The 17,812-nt window shown below is 46.3% G+C and overlaps 1 protein-coding gene across 3 annotated transcripts in view; it reads right to left on the reverse strand.

The window, feature by feature from the left end:
* TLN2 (talin 2) overlaps positions 1 to 17,812 on the reverse strand; it is a 440,641-nt gene that overhangs the window by 63,209 nt on the left and 359,620 nt on the right. For all 3 annotated transcript variants that reach the window (XM_032622981.1, XM_032622982.1, XM_032622983.1), the window contains 5 exons: positions 17,360 to 17,541; positions 16,104 to 16,236; positions 13,728 to 13,829; positions 9,371 to 9,541; positions 3,741 to 3,887 (listed from right to left, as the gene is read on the reverse strand). In XM_032622981.1, coding sequence (XP_032478872.1) covers positions 3,741 to 3,887; positions 9,371 to 9,541; positions 13,728 to 13,829; positions 16,104 to 16,236; positions 17,360 to 17,541 — 735 coding nt within the window. The remainder of the gene's footprint in view (positions 1 to 3,740; positions 3,888 to 9,370; positions 9,542 to 13,727; positions 13,830 to 16,103; positions 16,237 to 17,359; positions 17,542 to 17,812) is intronic.

Here is a 17,812-nt window from a genome sequence, read left to right on the forward strand (position 1 = left end):
CCAAGTCTTACCAGGTAAGCAGTGTGCCACACACAAAAGGTGGGGAAGGAGTCCCAAGGAGAGGGGATAGCGCTGAAGCACGTGGAGGTGGGTGTGAGCCAGAACGTGCAGGGAGGTCAGAATGGCAGACAAAGAGCTGGGGGAGGCCGCAGAACCTCCATCATGAAGGGCTTTCCTAAGAATGGTATAGCCCATGCATGTCTCTACCCTGGAACACTCACTTCTGACCTCAGCTGGGGAAGAGAAGGAATGGGAAACATCAGGAATGGCTTGTTCATCTGACTCTAGTACCACAGGAACTGAGAGAAGGGTGAGATCACTGTGGAGCGGAATAGGTGGAGAAGTGGGACAGTCCCTTGAAGGGCTGGGGATTTACTGGCTCAGAAGACTTGAATTTGAGACCTGGTTCTAGGACTTGTGAGTAAATACCCAGCTTGAGGCTCAAACTGGTTCTCAGGACCTTTACTGGAAACGTCCAAGCATCAGAAGGTTGTAGTAAAGATCAACTGAGACGACACCTCGTCTACATGAAGGGAGAGGAGAGGGTAACCATGATGATGAAGATCATGACGGTGAGAAAGATGATAATGTCGGTGATTATGATGAAGAAAAAGGCCACCCATCCCCACCACCACCAACGCTGTGACTGCCACCACTGGTTGCTGAACGATATTCTAGGTGAGGAGACAAGGTGAACAGAAATGACTACAGGAAGAGTGAGTGCAGTGAACACGAGGGGGACGTTGAAGGGGTGGGAATCAGGCTGGATCTGTTTGATGAGGAACCTTGCAATCATGAAGAAAATGGTGGGATCTGCAGTAGGCAATGCTCTATCTGAGAAGATCTCCCTGGCAGCTCTCTGCCAGATAGTCTGTAGTCTGGGAAGACATTAGGGGACCAGAGGGCAATTAGGAAAAGATTAGGTGGAGTGGTCAATGAGAGCTACCTGTCGTGAGTAGATCCAAGCTACGTATGCGAGTTGAATGAATGCATCACTGTAGCCTAGTATGTAACGTGGTTGCACAGGCCAGGATGTAATCTCTATCAAACCAACAATACAACCTCCAGGGTAGATTTCTTTATGTTTCTTTATCAGGGAGTTAGACACTGCCAAGTATCTCCATCACACTTTGGGGGCCCGCTGGTCAAACGAGGACTGAGCTGTGGACTCATACACTCAGTATAAATTAACTGGGCATCTTGTAAGGGTCGGGCCATGTGCTGGGAGCCTTCATATGAGATGTGGTGTAACTGCAAACATGCCAGGATGTTGGACTAGAGGGCAGCTTAGAACACAGTGGCCACTGGTCACCATGATGAACCTTCCAGTGTGAAGAGAATGAGAGAAGTAAGAACAAAGTAGTGACTTTTTTTTTAGGATTTCAAATTTACTTAGTTGAAAGAACTTTCCTTTATTCTGAGATTATAGCCTTCCTACTTTTTTTTTTTTTTGGTGTTAACATGTCCTTTCTTTTATGAAATACTACTGATGTAGATATCAGGGTTTTTGTTTTCTTTCTTTAATTACCTTCCTTGGCCAAAAAGAAAAAACAACCCCCCCCCAACACACACACACAAAAGCAAACAAAGAAAAGGGACTTAGTCATAAAATCCCGAAGATTGAGACTAACCTCAGTGAACGGGGGAAAAAAAGATTTAGAAAACTTGAATGATTTGCCCAAGGTTATACAGAAAGCTGATTAGTTCACGGTAACCTACGAATTCCCAAACCTTCTGGTACTTAGATACGGAGAGAGAATTTCAAGGAGACACTCCACAGCAGAAGCTCCAAAAGTGGCAAGAATTGCACCGAACTTAGATTCAGCTTTGGGTACACTTGAAGTTTTTCTGCTAGTTACTGCCTTTTGGAACTTTAGACAATGATTCTAAGAGTATATCAGTGTTTTAAGCAAATAACCAAAACTCAGATAGAAAATGACATATTTACAATGCGTTGCTGCTTAGGGGCTCAAAGGACCTGCGATATCACTTAATACAAAGTCTCCAGTGACGGGCAGGCCGGGGTGGGCTTAGAAAGGAGACAATGGGGAAGAGGCATCGTGCAGTACCCAGGGTGTCAGGTCAGGGTATGTAGGAGTTTAGGGGTATCAATGAAACCCCAATTATCTACTTAGCAGAACTGAGGGAAAAAACCCCTTTGCTCCTGGCCTCTGGGGTTCATGTTGTTAGTGGCTCCTAATTATTGCTATCAGGTAACACCAGACCTATTTCCCAGCCCTTCCAAAAGAATCAGGCATGTCCTGGGCTGACAGAGCAGATGTTACACCCCTGAAATCAGACAGTACAAGAGCCACTTTCCTTATTAAAGATTCATTGCAATATGCAAGGCTAAAAGGCTATCAAAAAAAGACTTCCATCTTCCAGGGATTTATGGAACTCTTCCCTATCATTAGAGTGACTGTGAAAAATACCTCCTAAGAAGAAAAAGATTATCATTTGAAGTTCTCATTTGTACTGAGAAACGCTGAGCTCCATTATTTAATATCCTTGATAGATACATGGCTTAATTTCAAAGCTCTGGTGTTCCGATGTCCTGAAAACCAAACAAACCCACTGAGACTTATCCAAGGGCCTTGAAGAAGAGGACAATTTACTCGTGTTCTGTCAGACTGTCCAAATTTGAAGCGTGAGAAGCCCACAGCAGAAATTACTGGAGTGCTTTGACAAGGCAAGCCTGGGGTCTCTAAGGGATCCCCAGCATCCCAGCCTAGCTTGGGACATTATCAGTCTGATAATGTTTGCATAATGTTTAATGGGAATTATCCTAATTACAGTTTCAGGCTATCATCTCTTCCTGGAGATACGAACCAACCAATCTTCTCTAAATTAGCAATTAAAGACCACTTATTATCCTGAAAAACCACATTAGTGTATTCACAATCTGACAATGGACATTTCCAAACACAGAGGAAGTCTACAGTTCTTAGCTATGCTATCAGAGGATGGCAATTAGACATTGACGAGTAGTTGTTAATTCTGATGAGCATCAAACAGACATGATTAGTGAAGGATTCCTTGGGGATCCTTCAAAAGAGCAGGAGATACTGTCCAGTCATCCTTCCCTACTGACCCAACTCAACTGATGGGTCACTGGAGGAGAAATGATACCCCTGTCATCTATGTCTGTTGTCTACAACTGGTCTCTGAGGGCTTTTACACTTAACCATTTCAGTGGTCCCTGCATCTGGCTAGATACCAGAACCATGGGGAGATTTTGAAATGACTAGGCTTCACACCATAGAGATTCCAAGTGATCAGGGCGGGGGTAGGGCCTAGGAATGTGCATTCTAAAATGCTCCCAAGGATTCCAAAGGAGCCATTCTGAAGACCAGCACTTGGGAATCACTTCGTTATTTCATTTTGGAGTTTGCTCCCCATGACAACCCTACGAGGTATACAGGGGAGGTAAATAATTACCTCCATTTTATAAGTGAGGGGACCAAGGATGCCTTCTCCATCTCTTTTTCCCCCGTGTAAATGTGGAAGGAAGGGTGCAACCGGCTTACAAAAGTAATGAATGAATAATAAGGAATGAAGAATATGCTGGACGTATGATAAGCAGACACCTCAAGAAAAGAGGAGGCTTGCTAGTGTCAGCCTGGATTAGAGGGCTCCTCTGACAGCTCCTTAGAGAAAAGCCCCTGGGACCAAGTTAGAGGGGAACCTTGGAGGAAATGGGGCCAAGGAGTGCAGGAAAGCATCTGGGGGCCCAGGCCCACCTTGCTCATGGCTTCTGCAATGGCGTCGACCATGCCTCCCACCAACCCCACTTCACTGGCAGCTTCATTCAGCGTCACCATGATGTCGTCCACGGCCTCCTTCATGAGCTGGGCGGCCTCCGTGATGGCATCGTGGGTGTGCTGTGCCTGAGGTGGGGGACAGGGGTGAGAAGATAACTGTAAGATGTTTCCATAAGCAGAAGACAACGGTTCTCAATCTCTTAAGAATCACTTCACTTCTTTTACAGATAACCTTAAAAAGCAGAATATAAACCTACATCCCCATTATGGAGCACAACAAATGTATTCTCTTTTTCCTTTCCTTTATTATGTTTGTACATTTGTTTGCAAAATAAATAAAAATCAGAAAGACAAAAAGAAAAATCTCTTTTTGCAAACAAAAGGAAAAACAACCCTGCAATTTCAACCAGCGTCTTATGACGTGACTAATTTTATGTTACTACGTCCAGGGTGGTAGAAAGAGCATACCACAGATTCCCTAATATACAAGTTGACGGATTTAATAGAAAAAAAAAACTATATAAAGAAAAACACGTGTTCACAACAAATGAGCTTCTCTTCAAAGTTGCCCAATACACTATAATTCCCTTTCTATAAATACAACTGGATTATGGAAATAGAGATACATACAGGAGGCAGAAATCTGCAGAAGGCTACACGGGCTTTGGAACTATGTCACAAATGACATTTACATGAGTTTGGAGGGACGAATGATGAAAGTTCTCCAGGGATAGACACTCTGCAGGCAAAGCCTGAGTGCTCATGAGTTCCCCTAGACAGTCCTCAGAGATGCTTTAACAACAATGTATGGAGCCCAGAGCAGGCCCTGGCAAGTGAGTGAACGAAAGGATGAAAGAATGGTGGTGCCAGGCTCCCTAAAAAACACCTTGAGTGGTAGCAAGATGAAGGAGCAAAGAGTGAAGGTCCTGGGGTCAGAAAAGGCTGGGGTCGAATTCTGTCTCCACTGCTAAGTAGCTAAGTGGTCCTGGGCGTGGGTTCCTAAGCAAAATGGGAATAATTATAACAATGCTATGCAGTGGAATTCTGATGAGATGAGATGGTTGTAGGCATCTTATCATTTATAATAAGAGCAGTCTAGTAGGGGACCGTGTCCTTACCTGGGAAATCTGAAGTAATGTGGGGTATTTTGTGTCAGAAGTGCACTGCATCTGGTACCGGATGCCCCCGTGCAGTGGCCATGGCTGCCCTGATGCTCCTCAGAGGAAGATGACCCCTCTAAAAGGCCCAAGGAATTACACCTTTACTTTGGTAGATGAGAAGGTAAGGAAGCCAGTGAGAGATGGTAAATGATAACTCTTTTGAGTGATTAAATAAAAGAGAAGAATTCCAAGAAGAAGCTACGTGAGCCATGGGAACTGGCTCAGCTGGCAGAATTAAAAAGACACAGGAATCAAGAAGAGTCCTCCAAATACAACATCTGACGAGATGTGAAATATGTAATCACGGATGGTTATCCTGAGGCAACCGTGTCAGGATGCAAAGCTCTCTCTCTGAGGGATGTGATGGAGTGAACTGGTAATTTAGGTTAATGGCTGATTTCATGGCGCAGAGAAGGTAAAACACCAAATGTGCAGATTGCTTTATTTTGATGGAAGCCTGAAAAGTGACATCTCCTGTACATAACCCTCCAGAGAGAGCATCTCACACAAATATGTTCTCATTTATAAAAAAGATAAAATGTAAAAAAAAAAAAGAAAAAAAAAAAGGTAAAATGTAAGGTGTGCATTTCTGTAAATCTCTCTTAGAATGAGGCAACTATTGGTGGCGCAAAAATGTTAGCAACTCTGTACATTCCTATTAAACAAAGTACACATTTGCGGGGAGAAGTGAGAGCGGCTTGCCAAGTATCTGCTCTCCCATGCAGGCTTAGGAAGGTATCAGAAGCCAATTCTGGGGGTGGCAGAAGTAAATCACAAAACAGTTCTCTGAAACTCATTGGAAAACGTAAAGGACACTTTCTCCACACCAGAGTATCAAAACCTACAAAAACACGTCCTTGCTCTTGGCTGTCCCAGAAGTGAATCACCTTCCCATGTGCTCGTGGTGAGGAATTCTTTAGAAGGCCTGCTTCTCCTTCACTCCACATGTTTAAGTTTTTACAGATCCTTAAAGGGTCAGCTCAGAGGCTGTGAGGCCTCCTCCAATTACTCCAAGCCTTACCCAGAGCCGTGTCCTCTAACTCCAATGGCAAACCTCATCTGGATCACACCACTGAGGCCAAATCCCACACATGGGCTGCCTGAGCACACTAGCTTCAGACCCCAAAAGACACAGTAACCTCTCAATTAAGGCAGCCTTAACCAACCAAGAGCAATCTGGCAAGTGGAGTCAGCAGACTCGACAATGAGGTCGTTATTTTAGAATCTGGAGGGGATCCTTGTTACTGCTCCTCACAGAGCAGCAAAGGAGAGAAATCAGACTCTGTTCTTTTTTGGAAACGTGTCTGAAGTCTACTTCCAAGGGAGCCTTATTTCTTTATTATAGTGCTCCAACTACAAAGCCCAGTAAAGCAGGCATAGACATCACAGGAGTTTGGAAAATGGGAGAAGGCTACAGGGGGCAGATCTCAACTTCAGTAGAGGGGAAGAAACAGCTAATAATTAGGACTGCCCAACAATGGACAGGGTGGCATATTTGCTGGAGTGTTACAGGCAGACGCTGGAGAGGCCCCTTCAAGGAGGATGGAGGAGGGAACTGAGTGGGGGAGGGGTGAGTGGGGGAGAGGTGAGTGGGTGGGGGAAGCTCTGGAGGTACAGAATGAGTGTAGAAGGGGGCTCAATGGGATGAGGGTGAGGTCACAGAGCAAATGTCTTGTACTCATGCGATTCATTAACACCAGGCTCTGGGACTGTTACTTTCTAATTTTTTTTTTTTTTTGGAACACCCATTATGTCAGGCACATTATGTCATATAATCTCTACAACTACTCCGGACGTATTCATTACCAACCTTATTGTTTAGATGAGGAAACAAATGAAGTTATTTGCCAGCAAAAGGCTGAGCTGGGATTTGAAATCCAGAAATGTTGGCCCCCGAAGCTTACCCTATTTCTCACCAAACAAAAGACACTGAAAACCATTTAACCACATTTAGACCACATGCAAACAAGGACTACGACATCTAACACATACGTTTTATACATCACCTAACACGTAGCAAGTAACACTTAGTAAACATCTGCCCAAAGAACAGCACCCAAGGGGATTAAGTCTCTGCACTAGGCCTCTTAGGAAAGGGCCTTCAAGCCAACTTGTAGTGTCCCAGGCACCCTGTGACAAGCCTGTCAGAGTCTGCAGATAGCACAGGTACCTGCTACCAGTGACAGGATCCATGTTAACTCCTGCATCGCTGTCACTCATCACGTGTCTTAGTTCATCACCTGGTGCTTCAGGTCTTTCACTGAGAACTACTCCACACTGTTCTCCAGCCCACACTTCCAAGCAAAGGATGTCATTATAAAGCTTACAGTGCCGACTACAAATGCTCCCAACCGTGAGGTTCCTTGGCATACAACAGAATTCCACGAGGAGCTCTGAACTTGCAGTCCAAACAGATGTCTTAATCTCTTAAACATCCAGAAACCTACTAATCTGAGTTCTTCTGCTGAGAATGAAACCCCCTCAGGTTAGGCGTAGAGATGTGGCAGTAAACAGCCCTGGAGAAAAGATAACCTAGAACTGGGTCTGGAAGGTGAGTCCCAGCTGCTCCAGTTTAGGGAGGGAGCAAAGGGGGTGGGGGCCCGACTCTGGGGCATCCATCACTAACCTGTCACAGCCAAAGGGTGTCCTTCTTCTTGCTCTGTCCATCACTTCAGCAACCACTCATTTTTTTTTGCCAGAAAAGTCGGAACAACTCGAGGGCCAAGGCTGGCTCTCCAAGTTTTTAGCATCCCCAGTATTAATCTCTTACGAGTTGCCAGATACATGAGTGAAAAACTGAACACAGAGAATGCAAGTCCAAGACATTATTCATGCTGCTTCCAGAATGGCGTTTCTAGACTACGGATGGGCTGTGCCATTTTCCACTGCTCACTAGAAAGCCCCAGCTCCTTCGCGTGCAGGAGGAGGCCTGTCACGATACAGCCCAGTCTTCCCTCCCGTCCCATTGTCCCCACACTCGGTTCCGTACACACCAGACTAGAGTGCTATTTTCTAAAGAGATCACAATCCTTTTATAACCCTCTCTGTGCCTTGCAGATCCTGCTCCCTCTTCCCTGCCTCCTTCCTTGACCCCGCCCAGGCCTTGCTCCGGGCTGAGTTGGCCTGCATTTCCACGTGACCCCACGTGCACCTCGCCTGTGATCTCGGACAACTCGGCAGGGAAGCCTCAGCTTCTGCACGTGTGCAGTGGGAACCTTCCCATGTCACAGAGTTTCTATGAAGATTACGTAAGATGAGGGTGTAAGATGTAATAAATGACACAGAGTGGGCGTGCAATAGCTGTTAGCTCTGAGATCACCATTTTGCCATCTGAGTCAGTCTAGAGTCTTCTCTGCTATACCACGTGACTGATTTGAAGATCTTAAACATACAACAAATCACACTAAGAAAACCCCACAGGGGCTTCCCTGGTGGCGCAGTGGTTGAGAGTCCGCCTGCCGATGCAGGGGACACGGGTTCGTGCCCCGGTCCGGGAAGATCCCACATGCCGCGGAGCGGCTGGGCCCGTGAGCCATGGCCGCTGAGTCGGCATGTCTGGAGCCTGTGCTCCGCAACGGGAGAGGCCGCAACAGTGAAAGGCCCACGTACCGCAAAAAACAAACAACCCCCCCCATATATAAAATGGATCCTTGTAGCTCGTAGGTCAGTATGCTACACAAATCTTTCCAGTAGTGCTCTCTCAAGTTAATCTGCTTAGGTGAAGACCCATTAAGATCACATGATCGTATGGAGGCAGCTCCTAGAAGATACAAGTGGTGAGAGAAGCCTCCAGCCCCCTCTCCAGGTTCCAGAACCCTGAGGAAACTTAAGGTGCATGCTGGTTTCACAAGTAAAACAATCCCTGATAATTTCTCTGACCTCGAGAGAAAAGGACATGTTGTCACCATCTTTGGCCACTTAAAAGTACCTGGGTGGCACATCAGGCTGAAGAAATGTTCCACCTGTAAACTGGTAAGGGAGATTTTCATATTAAACTACTGTCCCCAAGGCAATAGCAACACATGCCATGGGTGACCTTGACCATGTTTCTCTTTGAACTTAAGTACCAGGAACAGAAACGGCACTTAGTGGAAAACAATAGAGGTTTGCTTTGTGTCAACACTGAACAGGTGCCGGGCAGGTATTATGGTTTTTATTCTTGTAATAACCACACAATACATGTTTCTTTCCCAAGGATGCTCACCTACACACACTGTCACGGAAAAAAAAAAAAAAAATTTCTAAATCAGCCTTAATTGTGTGCATTTCTTGGTTTTCCTCTTAAAGATCCCCAGTAAGGCCAAGAGAAGACTATTTCCCACCTTTAAATGGAAAATCAAATGCCACCATCCAAAAACTGGAGGTGCCCTCCCTGGAGGGACGTGATACAGAGGAACGTGTGCTGGCTTCTCAGTGTCCTAAGTGAGCCCCTAGCATCCTGAGCTGTACCTTGGGGTTTCCTCCGCCTTCCTTGGCTGCGTACAACATCTGTAGGGCAGACTCTGCGAGCGTCTTGGTCTGGTCCAGCACTGTCATCTGCTGTTGATGGTCCAGAATCTTGGAGGCGACACCCACTGCAGCCAAGATCAAGGGCTCAAAGTAGCTCGCCAGTTGTGTCACCTTTCAAGACAAAAAAAAAAAAAAAAAAAAAAAAAGAGCCCCAGATGCAACATGTAAATACTGTGTCTCGTTTAGGAGCCTGGCTGCTGGGAAGGGGGCTGGGACAGGGATGGGATGAGTCACAGGGAGAGGCAGACCTGCTGGTCTTCACTTTTGTTTTTTTCTATTTTACATCCAGTATTACGAATTACAGTCACCATGTTATATACATATTAGGTCCTCAGACCTTATTCCTCGTTCAACTTTACTTTTGAGAGTACTTGTAATTAATGAACTCTTGTTTGGATTTTTCTTTTTCTGGAGAGCTCTCTGTCTGTCTCTCATCATGGCAGAAGTGCTAAGAAATCTGTTCTGAGATCCACAGTTAGGTGTGAGAATTTTACAAATCTTAATTTTAATTTCACAAATAGAACAGCTTTTGAAAGAACCAAAGGCGAGCATCTTACAAACTCAAAAGGAAGGGGTATAGAAGAGGGGCAGGGGAGCATGGCAGTTGAGAAAAGCAGCCTGAGAGTAAAGGCACCCTCAAAATCATTCTAGGAAGTCAACCCAACTGCCCTCCGCCTCAAGTATTTTGACCAAACCGTGGATTTGGAAAAAAAAAAAAGCAAAAATGATTTCCCATCAGTCAAGATGTGCTGTTTATGATGAGCCCAACCTGGGAGAACAAAAAAGCTTAAAGACAGCTAAGCACTGTTGCAGCAGAGGCCTGTCTCCAGGACGCAACAGCATCGATGGTGCATACGGTTGTCCCTTGGTATCTGCAGGGGATTGGTTCCATGACCCCCCACGAATACTAAAAATCCGCGAGTGCTCAAGTCTCTTATATAAAATGCTGTAGTACAGTCGGCCCTGTGCATCTGTGGGTTCGACATCTGCAGATATGGAGGGGTGACTGTATATGCTCACCAAAGCTCACCATCTACCTAGCATCCGTAATATCAGATTTTAACATTTTGCTGTCCTTGCTTCAGACACTGTCATCTATTCCCCCTCAGATAAAACACGACGACACTGATCACACTTTTCCGTTCAACTCCTCATCTTGTGTGGCAATTACTAATTGCTAGATTATTCCCATCAGGTGTATTTAAGTTCTCTTGATGGGAATAGCCCTCAACTCCCTTAATGCTTCTTTAACCAGTAACTCCCTTAATGCTTCTTCCCATGATGTGGAGGAAGAATGAGGGTGATGGGGATGCAGGCAGGAAGGCTGCTTCACATGGGCAGCGGCAGTCACTGGGTCAGCAACAAAGCAGGGGGTGGGAGTTGGGGGTGGTGGTGAGGGTCCAAAATATTCAAGTTCATTAAAGCTAATAGTGAGACAAGACTATCGGCTAACAATAAACATACTTTGACTGTTTTATCCCCAATTACAGTTATCTTACAGATAGGTTTCAAAACACTTGAACAAGGCTGCTGCTGGCCCTTATGGTGCTTTGTAGGAATTTTAAAGGGGCTGCCCATCCTCTGGGCAGACCTGATCGATGTCAAGGCACATGACTTAGCAGGATTCCGGCGCCCCCCATCCTGCCCGGCTCCTTGCTTTGGCCAAAGACCTCTGTGTAAGGCCCAGTCTGCATAATCCCCAGGGTATATCATAGGCAGGGACAGCCCTGCATATCTGCATTGGATTTCATCTCCTCTTCCCCAGGAAGGGTGGTGTCGCCACCAATTGCAGTGATGGGTCATCAGGGGTCAGGGTTCAGGAGGGGTCCCGTAAGTACTAAAGGAGTCAAAATGTTGAATGCATTAGAATCCAACATGTTTTCTGGATTCGTTTTATTATTTTAAAAGTACATTTTATCAATGCAACTGTAAAATGTCAAGGGTTGCTGTGTGCTGAGCATAAGGAAACACAACTCAACAGGTGCCCGACTCCCTCAGGAAGGGAGGATGGCTGGGTGGAGAGGAAGTTCTGCTTTCAAAGCCGCGAGATCTGAACCCTCCCTGCCAATTCCTTTTTAAGAAATCTTAGGCAAATTGCTTCCTATTCCTAAATTTCAGTTTCCTCCTTGGTAAAATGTGATAGCACTAAGTTCCTTAAAATTTTAGGGGGATTAAGTCAGTGTGCATAAAGGCCTCAGTACAGGCCTCTATGTAGTAAGCACTCCACACACACTAGGGGTCATTATTCTTCACCTACTGTAGGGCAAAGGTTTGGAAGGGATGGGATTTTTCCTGTATTTAGGAAGTTTAGCAAGGACTCTAATACCTCCTTTAATTGAGACCCGTGACAGAACAGGAAACCTCCTCACCTGAGTTAGTACAGAAGTGAAAATAACGCAGAATTTTGAGTATTTGGTATATGATGTTGAGTCCCTAAGCCTAGGATGGCAGAGTGGGTTGAATGGTGACCCCCCAAAAGGTATGTCCATGTCCAAATTTCTGAAGTCTGTGAAGGGGATCTTACAAAGGGGTCTCTGTAGGTGGATCTGAAGATGAGATCATCCCGCGTTGCTTGGGTGGGCCCTAATCCTGATAACAAGTGTCCTTAGAAGAAACAGAAGAAGGGAAGGCGGAAAAGCGGGAGACAATGTGACCACGGAGAGAGACTGGTGAGATTCAGTCAAGGAATGCCAAGAGCTACCACAAGCTGGAAGCAGCAAAGAATGGAGCCTCCAAAACACGTGTGGCCCTGCCAACGCCTTGATTTTGGATTTCTGGACTCCAGAGCTGTGAGAGATTACATTTCTGTAGTTTTAAGCCCCCCAGTTTGTGGTACTTTGTTACAGCGGCTGTGGGAAATCAATCCAGGCGGGGTCCGAGAATCTGCCTTTATCAATCACTCCCAAGTGGGACTGAAGCTGCTGAATTGGCAGCTCACCTGAGCGCCATCATGAAGCACTGGGACCAGGTGGGCATCAACCAGCAGCCCACGACCCCTCTGGATGGAGGCCCCCTAGGCTGCTTTTGTCTAGAACTCCCTTTCAGAAGGTGAGACTCGTTTAGCCAAAGGACCAGAGTAAATTGATAACTCAGGCGGCACCAATAAAGTTTCTTTTCATGCCACCGACATAGGAATTAATTTTCCACACTAAACAACGGAAGGGCAGAGACAAGGATGTTGCCCTAGGAGTCTAGAAATACTTTATTACGAAATTCCTACTGGAATCAAAAGTAACTGCTGAACAGAAGTTCGGTTTCTCTGCCAAACTCACTGTCCCCACAGCAGTCACATACACAGCGCTCCAGCCCCCAGGCCCGTTCTGCAACCCCCCCCTTTGCAAACTGCTTCACACAGGTGGACAAGCCCTTTCTTATTATAAAGGCGCTCAGGTGAGAAATGAAATTTACCGCACTTGCAATGGCAGAGAGATACTGGCCATTTTAAACCCAAACACCTCTCCTTACACCCAGCAGGAAGCTTAGTAGGCTCTCAAGCTATCCTGTATTGGAAAAAGCAGGAGTATTGATTTTCTAAAATCAGTACCTGCAGAGATGATTTGGGCTACTGGATTTCTTGATCTGCACATCAATACTGACGGCAGCACTGATAAATGCTAGGAAATCCTGCAGGTTGTTAAAAACCCAATGTCTGCCCTCTCTCTGCCGAGGCACAGGCTGCTTGACAAGCCAACTCTCCTCGAAGGATTTGCAAAATGAACCCCAAACAGGCAGACCGTGATGCAGCACCTGCAACCACGTGGGTATGAACGCTCAGGTGAAGGGCTGGCAGAGTGGCCACACGGAAGCTTCAGCTGTTGAGGGTAAAAGTTTGCAAGTTTGCTTTGCTTCCTCACGTGTGAAAACGGACACTATATTAGAGGCCGTGGACGAAAAACGTGCCCTAAACACACCAGAATGAGGCTGGCCAGCCAGGACAAAAGATGGCAGACACCAGACCAGGAATGCCAAGTTTAGTCTCTGGCTTGTCCCAGCGAAGATCAAGAGCGATAGGTGACTGAAAACTGCCTTGGCGGCTGCAAAGTCTGTGCACTACCAGAAAAACTGCCCTGTAGCTTTTGTCTCGACGCTAAGTAAGTAAAAAGAGATTCCTGAAGCGGTCATTTTGGGAGAAGATGTTGACGGAGGCTGAGTGGTATTTTCTCTAGTGTCAGCCAGCATTGACCCGGCCCTCACACCTGCCCTGAGGCTTTGGGGAACAAGAACGACAAAATCAATAACAACTCTCCCCCCATCTCTTTCTCACACACTCTCAGCAGGATCCCCTAGTGCCCATTACCTTATGTCCCAGCTGAGCTGCTTCTCCTCGAGCTGCTGTGGCAATGGGATCGATGAGGTGCCCGATTTCCTGGACCACTGAAGTCAGCTGCTCCTGCAGGGCCTGATGAGGAGAGAGAGCTGTCAAGTTCAGCTTATAACAGCTCCCCACGGAGTTGTACTGATTTAAAAAGGTCATGTGAAAGATAAGGGAATGGATATCAGAATGCCTGGGGGTGCCATCTAGCCACTGCTCTGACCCTCCCCATCCCAGCGACCCTCAGTTCCCCTGGGCTAAACCCCTCCTCCCCACAGCTCCATCCATGAGGGACGTGAGCAGGCCCCAGGAACACCTTTCCTACTGGCTTCTCACTCCTGGCAACCATAGTAACAACGGATGCTACTGGTATCTTTACTTTGGGTTATTCAGCATAATTACTGGAAAGCTGGAACTGCGGTGGCTTTCCAAGAAGGGAAGACAATTGTGTCCAAATGGAGGTAGCTAATGGTGGGGTCCGAGGGAACATCCAGGTTGCAGTGTCCTCAGAACTAACAACCCCTTAAGCGGGGAGTGGGGAGGAGGGTGATGTAAAAATGACATCAGCTCTCTTAAAGCAGGACTATTTCCCAGAGAGCACACTGTGAAAATTGCCAGGTGAAATGCCCACTAGGCTATGGTCAGGTGCTCTGTTCACTGTATTTGGTGACGCGGATACCTTTATCGAAAATGGCACCATCAAGGCATTTCTTCTCAGGTTTGAGAGACAGTTTAATCTCTCCATCCCAAAGAACCGAGCTCACGCTATAAAGAGACGGGGCAAGGTATCTGGACGATGCTGAAGTGCGAAGGGGGCGGGGAATTCAAAGATGGAGAATGTTAACTAGTCGCGGGAAAGATCAGATCCTGCTGTAGAAATCTTCACAGGAGCTTCTTCACTTCATAGAGTCCGGATTAATAGATCAGAAGGCTGGACATTTTAGCTCTGCACTCGCCAGCACAGAATGGGGTGACTCCTGACAAAGTGACAATGTCCTGCTCATAGAAATGAGACTCGGGCTACTCTCCTACCAAACAACACTGCATATGGGCGGGGGGGGGGGGGGGGGGGGGCGCTTTGTGCAGAGTTTAGTCAACGAGAGGAGCAGCCTAACCCGCAAACTTGAAAACAAAAAAAAGGAAAAAGGAAAAAGTTAGAGAGATGGAGGCAGGTAGGGAGAAACCTCCATACTTCCAAGGGTCTTATTTAGCAAATTACTTCTTCTCTTCCCACTCATCATGTAACTACAGTCAAGAATGCAAGACTATCGCAGCGAGGTCATCTTACTACAGATGGCTTGTTAGATTAAATATGGTAGAGGTAGGAGGCACATGCAGATAAAGGGGAGGGATTTTCTTCCCAGGGAGGAAGTCAAGACAGAGGACATGCTTTGGTGATGGTGTTGAAAGGATGTGGGTGTGAGGGGGGTGCTAGTTACAGTGTGTGCTTGGTTGGTGGTAGTTCAGGAAGCTGCACACGTATGACAGGCACACATTAGAATTAATGATAATTCTAACATTCTGCACAGGATAAGAATACATAATCCTTCTGTCTGTCCTTGGAAATGGGGGAGGCGGGTGAAGCAACAATGAAATACACAGCTGTATTAATAAAAACGAGCAATTCCAATTCCAGGCCCTGTTTACAGATGGGGGCCAGAGTTCATCGTCGATGAGTTCAGTGTCGGGAGAGAAACACCAGTCAACAGACCATTCATATTTAGTAAGTACCTTCCGAGCGTCAGGCACTTTCAACAGAAAGAAAGAAGTATGAATCAGGGGCCTTTGGACAGGTAACAGAAAAAACTCAAAGGAGCCAAGTAGGAAAATTCTATTCTCAACTTTGGAAAAATGGGCAAGAGAGGGTAATGTGGCTCTGAACTAACAGAATGCAAAAGCTCTCTCAATACTAGATATTGAGTAACAAGGGCAGAATCCTTGATCTCTGCATGGACCAAACACATAGCGCTGAATGCTGAATTCGCCCATTGGTCAAAAAAGTGCTGAAATATGACAGGGAAGCACTCAAAATTTACACGCTTAGGTCTGCTCTACTGAATATGGTAACTCCACCGACTGACGCACTCTTACCTGACAATGATCATTTCCCTCCAAATTTCAGCCAAATCTGAACCTTCCACCCCCGCAGTACATGTGTTCCTTCATCAAACCATCATTCTCTGCTCAGCGTTTGCCCTACCCCCTCCAAAAACTTCCCAGGCTGGTTCCAGGGGAAGGTGGCCCAATGATGAAGGTCTTGATCAAAAACGTGTTGGTGCCATTCCCCCATCCCCAAAGCCTGATGTTGGGATTCTTCAGTACTTCCAGAGGCTTCCGAGCTGGCCACAGAGCCCTGCATACCTCCACGGAGATGTCGTCCCTCGTGGCCAAGCTCTGGCTGACAGCGGCCAGCGAGGCCTGCTCGATGTCCCGGATGCACCGGTTGATGCTGTCAATGGAGTAGTCACATTCCCTCTGTCCAGGGGCCTTGTCCCTGGAAGGGACACAGCAAGTAGAACACGGGCTCCATGGAGCGCAAGTCCCAAAACCTGCTCCAGAACTGGTGGGCCAGGAGCCCCTGTCTACTTTCTATCCCACTCGATTGCTTTAGGGAGTGAATTCCTGACCCTTGCTTGGCAATGCTTCTCTGCATAGCCCAGGAATTTCTTCACTTAACACTTGTGCTAAGTCTATTTCTGGTGGGAAGGGTAGGGTGCTGTCCACCATCTCAGGCTGATGCCAGGCAACGGCAAATGAAACAATTTGGACTCCGATTCTCCATTCACTGGCTTAGGCATAGGACCCTCATTAAAAGAAAAAAAAAAAAGTCAGTGCTATTTCCAGTGCAAATATGCTATGCTCTCTACATTGCATACTAGTCGAAAACGTCCTGGGCTGTGGTAGGAGTTAAAATATTTAGTGGATTTTTCTCTGCGAGGTATTAAGAAAGAAATGCCTTAAGTTTCAAAAGCAATTTCAAAAACTAAATATAACTGAGGAAAGGCATGCCCTCCATGCTGTAGGGTAATTAACTTTGGTCAACTTCAAAAATGTTTTATCTACTCAGGGGATGATTTTTCATAGTAGATAGGCTCCTACTACCACCATGGAGGTTAGAGATGCCCAGAGTTACTCTGGGACCTGGAATATTCTTTTTGTCTTATTATCAAGGTAAGGTAACCCCAAATCCTGCTAAATAAGCAGTGGTGCTCCCTGCCTAATCTCCTAGGTATCGACAATATGGTACCATGTTTACAAGGACTGGGACTAAAGCAGTCATGCCTGGGGATGCCCTTGGGAATGTTATCTAAATGCCTTTCTGCCTGAATTCTCTAATCAGTAAAAGAGAGACAATAGCAGCATCTACTTTACAAGGTTGCTGTGATGAACATATAATGTAATACAGGTAAAATGCTTAGAATAGTATCTAATATATGATAAATACTTTAGTTAGCTATTATTGTTGTGACAAGTGCTACCGCTGGTCCCAAAGAGGTAAAGAAAAAGATGATGACAATGATCAACCACGTTGCTATTAAATAAAAGTCCTGATGGGCTTATCCCCCTCCTGCCCTGTCAGATGCAGGCCGCTAGCAATTTCTGGAGGAGACACTAACCTGATAGACGTGATGAGACTCTTTATAGAGTCAGAAACAGTGTGGGAATGTCCCGCTAGCACAGACCAGGTGGGCGGGTCTTTGGGGTTGATGGCCAGTGAGCGTGCAGTGCGGATGAGGTATGATGAGCTCTCCAGCATGGTCTTGGCTGACACCAGGATTGGTTCTTGTGCCTGGGAGCCCTGGGACCAAAGAGCAGAAGGGTCAAGGGCAGGGCACACAGACTAAGTGAATGACTTGGACCCTGGAAGGTCATGTTCTTTATCAAGTCACTACCTCTGTCCTTCAAAAGGAGACAGAGGGTAGGGAAGCATGGAGGCTGGCTCACATGGGGCCTGGATGATGAGGACCTGGGGCCATGCCACTCCTTAAATATTATTTTTGAGTGTGAAAGAACATACCGAGAAAGAATCAGCCCCAAACCTATGCACAGAGATTGTTCTCAACATATAA

This window comes from Phocoena sinus, chromosome 2, assembly GCF_008692025.1.
Source record: "Phocoena sinus isolate mPhoSin1 chromosome 2, mPhoSin1.pri, whole genome shotgun sequence".
Classification (NCBI taxonomy): Eukaryota; Metazoa; Chordata; class Mammalia; order Artiodactyla; family Phocoenidae; genus Phocoena; species Phocoena sinus.